This window comes from Mustela erminea, chromosome 7 (genome assembly GCF_009829155.1).
Source record: "Mustela erminea isolate mMusErm1 chromosome 7, mMusErm1.Pri, whole genome shotgun sequence".
Taxonomy (NCBI): domain Eukaryota; kingdom Metazoa; phylum Chordata; class Mammalia; order Carnivora; family Mustelidae; genus Mustela; species Mustela erminea.
In genome coordinates, this window is record NC_045620.1 from 109,671,953 (window position 1) to 109,682,376 (window position 10,424).

Here is a 10,424-nt window from a genome sequence, read left to right on the forward strand (position 1 = left end):
TTCTGTTATTTGGCACTAAGAGATCCTGAACTGATAAACCCACCTATGTAAGTAGATGTTTATCAAGTACTTTATTAATTGCATTTTTAAAAAATTAGACCCACAGCTCAAATTATAATGTTTCATACCTAATCAGAAATGCTGCTGTACCTGACCTTTTCAGAAATAAAAACAACTGTAGAAAACTACATATATGGTGGGGGGGACAGGAGGGGAAAGTTTGCCGTTTTAACCTGTAAACAGAACTGGAAGCATGCTAAACAAAAACTCTGTCATAGTTTAGAAATAGAAACATGCTTTAAAACGTACCCCTGCCACAAATTTCCAAAATGAAAATCCAGGGCCTGATAGTAAGAAGCACTCAATTTCCCCCATGGCATAATCAAAATATTCTTGCAGAATCATCTGTATGTGTGGCTTGGAGACTAGGGAATGACTCTGTTTAATGCTTCTCAGGAGCTCTCAGACATATTTATTTCAATAACCGTGCCACATTTGGAGGGCATACAAAACTGTGACCTTTTATATGCTTTTTCTTATCATTTTAAAAAAATTTTCCCAAATCAGGTGTGTTGGGACCAGTTCAGAAGACAAAGAGGTAATGAGTTCTTTTTACATCTCCCAATTTTCCAAATCAGTGGTAGTGTCTGGGGATGACTTTGAGGGACCAAAGCACCCATGCATACGATATCCGTCAGCCTCCCTTACAACCCTCCACCCCTAAAAAATTATAGACGAAGTCCCTATCCCCACTGCCAGTCAGACTGGTGTCTTCAAGCTTCTTCTATACAAGACGGAAAGGCCTCCCTGATCCAAATGATAGGCTCTGTCTTATTAATTAAAACAAATTTATAAAATGATGCTGAATACAACATCCCCTCCCTCCCAGGCATTCTAATAAGACACTTTCAGAAAGAAAAGGAAGGAATTGGCTCTGGTCTGCTGGAAATTGACGGCCACTGGAAGCACGTGTGAAGATCTTCCATCATGGGCATCACAGAGAGAAAAGGTGAGGATCGTTGCTCAAAGTTCCTTTCAACTCTGCGGATCTTTGATTCTATATGTGCTCACCCATTTTCCTCCCACCAACCTGAGTTTCCTCCAGAAAGAAAAGGTGACACTTGGGATGAAAAAAAAAAAAAAAAAAGGAGAAAACGACAATACGACTTTGATGCTGCTTCAGCGGACATCTTCTGGCTGGATGTTATCTTTTACTGTTGAATAGCAAATGCTTTCCTTGTGTCTTTTGTTTTGTTTTGTTTCCACACTTGAACAAAAGACACTATTTTTCAGAAACGTTCATGTTAGCTGTCACTGTCACTTTCCTGCCACTCCTTACTTCAGCTTATCTCATTATTTGCTGAATACTTGCGAGTTTCAGCTTCTTCAACAGATACTTCCATTCTCTGAACACCCAGGTGTCCTCCAGTATGTTCCATGAGAAGAATGAAGTGACCTGGCCCAAGGGATTCTGAGGCATCAGTGGCATAAAATAAATACTGAGCCCCAGTTGGCCTCGGCTCTATTATATTTTTGGTTTCTTCACCCCTACGGTTGTCTCCTGGGACATCAAACTGTCACGGCAATGACCGGTATCATAATTTCTCAACCACATGACAGGTGATCACTTCTATTGTTTTTCAGGATAACTTCACTGAATGCCATTTAAGGGGATGCCCAGGCTTAAGATTCCACGACAACTGTCAACATCACTGCAAGCAGTTTTCAAAATTGTGAGAGCTTAAGAAATGGCATTTAAAGTCAAATTTGTCACCTACCCAGACTTCCTACCTCGTTGCTCTGGGTATGGTTAGGGAAACACAACCCCACAACCCCACAAGACGGGAGGACATAGCAACCCGTATTTTTCACTAAGCAGCCTCTTATCACCAACAACACTCAGTAACATTGTTGACTGAGTGATGCAAATGCTCACATGCCCTACACGAAATAAAAATTCCTTAAAATGTAAACAAAAGAGATCAGAGCCAAATATAGCCCTCCCTCCCCTGCTCACCCTGCCTCTTCCACTGTGATAGACCCTAAGCGGGCATTGGCAGATGGAAGCATCAGTGTTGATTTGCAGTAGAATGACCTGTTGCAAAGAGACAATTAAGCCTTCTGGAATTATCGATACATTCAGAATTTCCCATTTACAATTCTGGATCCTCTCCCCACGTACCTATATAGCATCAAAATACTTGGAGAAAACTAAAAGGGAACACAGTAGCACCTTTATGTCCTTCGAGGAGAAATTAGTAAACTGATTTTTACCTGTGAACAGAATATCAAAAAAATCTGAACACTGGGGGACATCTAGCAAGTTATAGAAAATAATTCCATATCCTCAGTCATTTGAGATAACAGAAACTAAAACATGGCTCGTATTGTTCCCCCCCTTTTTTTTCAGTTGCTAATGTGTTCTCTGATGGGCGTTCCCACGACATTATTGTGAGGTCTGCAATCAGTTTATCTGGCTGAACTTCAAGAAAGATGGAGTGCAGCACAGTTTCCATTACCCTGCAGGAAACAAAGGCTGTCAGCCTCAGACACGGAGGCCGAGTCGCTCCTGCTCCAAGTTCAGTTACATCCTTTTAGTTAAAACTAGCAATAAGATAGATTAATCACTGCAATCACTTTTAACCACAGGGAAACACTATAAGAAAGTGAAAAAAATCAACTGTCATAAATTTTATCAGCATTTGAGGATAAAGCCCACTTTCTATTTACAGTTGCCTATATTTTGATAACAATCTTTACAACTGCTGTGCAAAGCTTTAGACAATGTCAGTGTGGTGGTGGTTTTGTGTGTGTGTGTGTGTGTGTGTGTGTGTGTGTGTGTGTTTTAAATAACAACCATAGGAAAACTAATTTTTTAAGCCTGAAGCAAGTCTACATGGTTCAGATGACCTTGGCTGAGCTGCCTTGAAATGGTGAGCTAACGTTTTACTCCAAAGGAAACCTCTTTGAAGTTTCTGGAGATCCTCAGTTTGGTTGTTTTCAACTTTTCCTTTCTACTTTACCAGTTGCTTTTGCAAGGGGCTGGCAAGTGAAGAGGATGACCAAATCTCATATTTTTATTCTTTTAGCCAGCAAATAGTACCAAAAAATAGAACTCAGATGTCCACGTAATTGAGTATGAAAGGACAGAGGAAGTTCCCTGGGAGAGAAGGTGAACAGGAGAAAGGTGGGTGGAGGGAATCAGGAGACCACACCAAGGTCACAGCTGGCTTGGCAGAGGTCACAGATCAATAATCTGGGGGTATACTGCCCTTCAGGTGTAACAGAGATGAAAGGCAAGTTCATCGTTGGTTAACGGTTGGGAAACCCTGTGACCTGCCTAAATTTCTTCAATGTTCCCACTCCCCCTGGGCTCCAGCTTAACATCTGGAGTCTCCCTTTCTCCCTCAATGGATCTGAACGTCCAGATGCTCCCCTAACAAAAGCTTATCGCCTACGGCAATCAAGAACACTTGCAATTACCAGTAGTCAGCCTGATGGGGTTTGAGGGCTCTTTTTGAGCACTGGAGAAGAAAAATCAGTAACTAAGGAAAGAAAAAAAAAAAATCACAGCAAGTTGGATATAATTGAATGTGAACCTTCTATGACATAGCAAAAATTCTTCCCCTTTTTTCCCCCTCAAAGCCATTGCTAAATGTTATCCATGAGACATGGTAGATACAAATGTCATTGATTCTGGCAGTTCTGATCCCAAACCACTTAAAACCCCACCCACTTTTGTGTTTATAAATGACTTTTACAAGACAATTCCTATGTGTGGTTGGAAGGATTTAAGCAAGTGTCTTTTTTTGAGAGCAGAGTGGCAAGTAAGAATTTAATTTCTATTCAACATAACCTTCAGGACGTTAGCAATAGAATGCGTTGAATCATAAAGTACTACCCTTGGCTATGTTCAGCCACAAAACACTTTGCAACAAAACCACAAATCTAGTCATTAAGAGTTGTGTAGTACAAGCTGGCAGTTGGTTAATCAAAAAGGGCTCATTTAATACTGTGCCTGGTGTCAGAAAGGATACAGAAAATCAAATGTGTCTCTCTCCGCTGTGCAAGATGAATGTGTGTGACAAAACAGTGCACCGGGAGGCCCCCCATAAAGTTCAACTGAAGAAGGAAAAATCCCTCCTTTTTGGCTCAGATGAGAACTTGGCTCTGCTATTGAGTAGTGAGAGAAGCCCTCTTCAAAGTGGAGTGAGCACACGCCAGGGGGTATACAAGCAATCTTTTGGAATGCAGGGTGAAAACAGTTCAACTTGTGTTGATATCTGTTACCGCCCCACTTCCAAATTTGCTTTTGTCTGTGTTCTATGATGCATATATTCGTATGGTCCATGCACATAATTTAAAAATGAGTAAATATAAATTATAGAGAGTGAGAATCAAAACCATTTCAGAGACCACTTGCTTTCCAAGTAAAAAAAGAAAAAGTCTTAATGTTATCCCCAGCACCCCCAAAGCTGAAGAATTCCTTTGCCAGCAGCATCTTCTGGTTCAAGACAAGATCTGAAAACTAGATGTGAGCCAATGGGTCAGAGAGGAGAAACAGTGCTGGTCTCAACTGTCCTAGATCATCGGCTCTTGGGCGATAATTATTCTAACACAAATGATACTTTGGTCTACAAATGAGCTGAAGAAAAGCATCAATCTACTTCTGTGTCAGGTAGAACTTGGTGGGTCCTGTACAGATTATTAATTTCATGGAAAATAAGCAACAGGGGAAACAGATAAATCATTAGCAGAGTGAAGAGCAGATCCAATGAATTCCTACCAATTTTCCTACTTTCTCTTGCAGAGAACAAAATGACAAAGTATATGTGTCCCACTGTCTTTGATATCTCTGTTTATCTCATTAGATGAAAAATGCTTCTGAAACCACAAGGACATGTTTTATTTCAAGTTTCAAGAATTCAATCCCAAATGATTTATACAAGTTAACATTATGCATACAAAATACCATCTTCACATTTCTGAAATTCTACCCCTTTAAATTTCATAAAAACAAAACCCTGCAACAGTAATATTCCTTTTGTTTTTTGCAGGCCATATGTAATATTAGGATTTGATTTACATCAACAAAGTACATATATTTGAAACGTAATGTTAATTGTTTTTAATGAAAATTTTTAATTAAAAAATTTTAGAAAATTTAAGTGAAGCCTAGTAAGAACAGTTGGAACTTTTGATACAATTTCAATGACTAATTCCCATTCAAAATTAATTTCTCCGAAGTTCTACATAATGGATTCACAAGTCTCATCAATGTTTGTTTATTAAAATGAGTGTTTTCAGTAACCAAAAGTAGCATTATATAATGTTTTCAACTGAGTCTCCTTCCATCTGTCCTCCTATTTGAATGTTCATCCAGTAGTTTAAACAGAAGAGCTGTACTTGGAACAGAAGGGCCAGCGTCCCCCAAAGGGCAGAGTGCTCCATCACTCTGCACGTCTCCTCCATCATTTGCCTACCAGCGCTAGCAGCCCTCCCCACGTCCTCCTCCCGTAACCTACTAAGGGTGGTTCCTACATTACTCACTAGAAACTCCACCAGTTGATACGAACTCTATGAGGACAGACATTTGTATCCTTTACAACTAGAGCAATACCTGACACCCAATATTTATTTGTTGAGTGAATAAATCAGATGAATGAATGAATGAATGAAGAATGAATGAATGAAGAACCTATCTGTAGGTCGCCTCTTCTCATTTCCAGGGCTTCTTACGTAATCCACGCCGTGTCTCCTGCTCTACTGGTTTTCCATGACTTTTACATGGACAGGTTTCTTTCAAACCTCTAACAGTTCCAGTGGCACCGAGGGGCCAGAGCTCTGAGCTCTAAATCCATTCTCCCAAGTTCCTGCAATTAGGCTCTCTCAACTTTCAGGTCCTTCTGATTGGTCAGTGGGGGATGCCTTCATTTGCATACAGCACTCATTTTGACCAGGGCAGCCGCTTCCTTAGCATCAAAAGTTAGCTACAAGAAGGAACTATATGGAAGAATCATTTAGAATCAGCTGAGCAAGTCAAACACAAAAGAACCCCGTGGCCACATCTTCCTCACAACTTGGCATAGCATAGGCTTTCAATGGGCATTTATTGGGAATAACTATGGTAATAGCGTGTGAACCTAATCTCACAAAAGATTTTGCAGATTATCCCATAGGGCAAGAAAGTAAAAATGTGGACTGGCCAATGCAGTATTAGGAAGAGGACTTGCAGATGGAAAAACACCTGTAATCAAACCATGCTGGTGAATGGTTCTTTGTCAGTCTGGCAGAGTAGCATGGGGTTCTAGTCTTGGCTCTGAATGCATTTAGGAATAGCTCTACCACCATTCTAATCAAAGGTCCTTCTCAGAGGTCCAGTCTAGACCTTCTAGGGTCACTCTGGGCTAGAAGTGAACTAGAATCATAATGAAGGGTGACAATTAGAATTTGGTAATTTTTCCCAAATACTTGTTCCATCGAGATGGATGCTTTTCTGGCTCATGAGATTTCTCTTAAGTAGATTAAGAAGAGCTAGTCTGTACATTTCATTTCTAAACTAGTTTTTCATTGTTTACATGGACTGTTTCTGTCTCTGCTACATCTCTCAGAAATACTCCTCTGGCCTCCAGTAACATGAGATTAAAATAATTCCAACTGTGAGGATGCTTTCCGTATTACCAACTCACACTTTCTTCTCTGCAACTTCTACTCACCTCCAGGCTTTCCTTCTGAGTCCTATGAAGAACAGCTCATCTCTTTTTTTTCCTCAAAAGCTCACTAAATACCCCAGGTGGTTCTGGGGTCCTTTGCCACCTCACCCCACTCTCCCATCTGAGGCTATTTTTCTTCTTTTCTGATGATTAAAATTGCTAAATGTTAAAACTCTTAAACAAGGTAATTCAGAGAAGAAAGTACAAATAGACCATAAGACCCTATTTATCTTAATTTTTAAATTAGATGCGATGTTAACCGCTGGATATATATGACTCATTTAAGAAATTCATGCCACAGCCACTAACGTCAGATGCTGAAACAAAGGTAATGATCAAAATCAAATTATTCATGGAATTATGGAATTTTAAAGCTGTTCATTTTGCCTATTCATTTCATAGGTAATGAAATGGAGATCCAGAAGGGTTATGTAACTAGCCCAAGGTAGGCTAGTTGCAATGTTAAAAGTACTTGAGGCGTTTCTGGCCACCTTCCAAACAATAAATTATGATCCTATCATGTAATGATATCTGTCATTCTCTCCAAACCCCTCATGTCGTAATAATGTCAGCTCATTAACTTCCCAGAAAGCTAAATTTACACTGTTATTATTACAACAATGTTAAATTTTAGAACTAGAATATTCCCCAAAGAAGAGTCAGCTTTCCTAATACCATAGACAAGAAAACTGAAGGCCATTGAGGTCTGAACACTTCCTGGAGGGTGCACTGCACTGAGCAGTAGAGCTTGCAATGGAGCCCATGTCTTCTGGTTACAGCCTAGAACCCTTCGTGTTCTGCACAAACAATTAGCTAAACACTACCAATACGACAAAGCTGATATTGTTTTAATCTAAAACACTGCACTCATGATGAAAAAAAGCCAATGAATTTAACTAGTATAGGAATCTTATGGAAGTGTTCGGCTGGACAAACATTTGCCAGAAAGACTATAGAAGAAGGGATTTTGAACAATAGGTGGGAGACTGATTCAATGACCTCTAAAGTCCCTTTACCTTTAAGATTATTTGATCCTGGACTACCCCAGAGCTGGGCACCTCAGCTAGCCAGGGCACTTCCAGAGGTGGGGAATGTGCAGGATCCTGTGGGGGTCCCTCTCCTGCTGTTGGGTTAGACTCTGCCCTGCTGTTTCAGGCACTCCTCTATATGCAATTTACATGCAATCAACTACTGTAGGCATAGAAAGAGTGTAAGGCAATGCAGCTCTGTCATTTCCAAAGACAGACGACACTGCTTAGCTTTCAAAATTGCCTTGCCTAAATGAGCATTCCATAACGGAGCCTCCAAATCCAGCTTTTACAGTTTGTTCATGTACTATGCTACTATCAGAATTAATTATGCAGCATTTTCATGAGGTGAAATCAGATCTGGATGTGAGTTAGGAGAAGAAAGAAAAAGGTGCACTTCCCAAAGGAAGGTTACTGTATCTTATTCCCCCTAAAAGAGCTGGAGTCCTTCCATGCACAGACAGATTTCAGATGGCAGTCCCCAGCTGAGCTAGCCATGAGAAGGAGGAAGTTGACATGTATGAGAAATGAAGAAGATGCCAACTAACAAGACTCTGAAGGCCAAAACGTTATTAACCCCCTCCTTTCTACGTACTTCCATTCCACACTGCAATTCCACACCAGTCTGTTCACTGGCTTTGCTGAATGGCTACTAAATACTAAAATGCAGTGATTTTAGACTTTTTCTTTTTCTTGCAATAATGAGTCCAAGAAAAAGAAAAGAGGTACCCCCCCATTCCAGAGAAAAAGAATTGATATTAAGAGTGGAGCTCTGAAAGTTAGAAGGAAACTTCACCAATGGGATTGTCACTTGAATATTTTTACATGAATGAGACCACCAAAAAAAAAAAAAAAATCAAACTTCTGATTAACCACATATGGGAGCCAGGTGTTGCATAGATTTCAGAAGAGCAAACTGATGCTCTACAACTCTGGACCAAAACCAAAACTACCACAAAAGCAACCTTACAAGGTATCACATACCAGAGATTCCATGCCAAATCCAGAGAGAAGCACTTCAAAGGGTTGGGAAGCTTCTCTCCTCCCCTCACCCCGGTGTGCCCAGACATTGAGGATGGAGTGGGGAGTCACCAGGAAGGTTGGAAAAAAGTAGATATCCTATCGGTGTTCAACTGCCTCGCCAATGAATTCATGCTATCTGAGGTCCAATCAACAGGAAACCCTGCACTTTGGGGTTGGGAAGAAGGTCTTGGGCCTTCTTAGCTTCCCTTTAGCCTGCCAGGCTGGGATGGCCACACCGGTTCCATCTAACGCCAACATGAGCACAGTATAAGAAGCAGCCCCTTGCCGCCTCTTCTGAGGCTTGCACCACTTTTCTTCCAAAGGTATTTCTCAAAGGAAAGCACAACTTGAGAGATGCCCGGCTGGGAAGGGTCTGGTCTTTTTTAATTGTTACCTCCGTAGGGGAGCAGCGTCAAGAAAATCTACACCTGCATTCCAAGTCAGGCAGGTGTACAAAGACAGGGAAGGACGAGGGGAGAGGAAAGGAAAGAGGGAAACGGAGGCAAAGGAAGGAAAGAAGCAGATAAAGGGGGGGGGGCGCCTAAGGCACAGACTTGAGGGAAAGGGGAGGAGAGGGAGAGCAGGATGAGAAGGAAAGAAGAGAGTCATGGAAAGAAAGAAGAGCGAGAGAGGGAAGAAGGGAGGAAGGGGGTCGTCAAGAAAGGGAGAGAAATGAAGAAAGGAGACGGCGGGGAAGGATGAAAGAATGAGCCGGGGAGCGGAGCGCGGGGACGCGGCGGGGAGGCGGCCGCGGGAACCGGCGCGCCCCTGGGGAGCCGGGGGCTGCGCTCTCCGAGCGGGCGCCCAGGGGCGCAGGGCGCAGGGCGCAGGGCGCACCCGCCGCTCACCTTTCAGGATGAGGGTGTCGATGTCCCGGTCGATGCCCAGGAAGTAGCACTTCCTCCAGAGGCCCGAGTAGGTGGCGAAGAGCGGCCGGCCGCACTCGGCGTCCAGCCCGCCGAGCCCCAGCAGCGAGCGCCAGGACTCGGGGTCGGCGCGCCCCGGGCCCCCCGGGAGCAGCCGGCGCCCCAGCGGGGGCGAGTCCCGCAGCGGCAGGTGCGACAGCGGCATCAGGCGGTTCTTCTGGTCCGGGGGGTCGGCGCCCGCGCGGCTGCGCTCGCAGCTCTCCTTGTGGCGCCGGGGGTCGGTCTCGTACCAGTGGTCGGTGAAGATGGCCGTGACGAGCAGCCCCAGGGAGCAGAGGCTGAGGCCGAGGCTGAGCGCCGTGACGAGCGCCCGCGGCTCCATGGCTTCCCGCCCCGCCGCAGCCGCCGGTGGGCTCGCGCGCCGCCGCCAGACACAATGCACTTGGCCTCGGCTCTCCTCCGCGCTCCCTCCCGCGTTCCCCCACCTGCCCCCCACCTCCCTCCCGCGGCCTCCCCGCCCTCGGCTCCCGGCCCAGCTCGCTCCCGGTCCCCCTCCCCGGCACGGCTCCGACTGCCCTCCCGGCCCCCCGGCTCCCCGCCGCCCCTCCGCCCCCCCCCCGCCCCGGCGCCTCTCGCACTTTCTAGCCCTCCGCCTCCTCCCCAGCCCCTCGCCCGCCTCTCGGCGCCCCCCACCCGCTCGGTCCCCTCGCCTCCTCCCCACCTCCCGAGTCTGCCGTCCGCCCTTCTCTCCAGCGATCCCCCTTCCCTTTTAAACCCTCCCTGCCGCCCTCACT

At 44.3% G+C, this 10,424-nt stretch overlaps 1 protein-coding gene across 1 annotated transcript in view; it reads right to left on the minus strand.

Moving 5' to 3' along the window:
• The window catches only part of TMEM178A (transmembrane protein 178A), a 49,564-nt gene extending 39,406 nt beyond the window's left edge, over positions 1-10,158 (minus strand). Inside the window, exon 1 of the mRNA XM_032352885.1 lies at positions 9,613-10,158. Within this exon, the coding sequence (XP_032208776.1) occupies positions 9,613-10,012 (400 nt within the window). The 5' untranslated portion in view covers positions 10,013-10,158. The remainder of the gene's footprint in view (positions 1-9,612) is intronic.
• Positions 10,159-10,424: the final 266 nt, after the last annotated feature.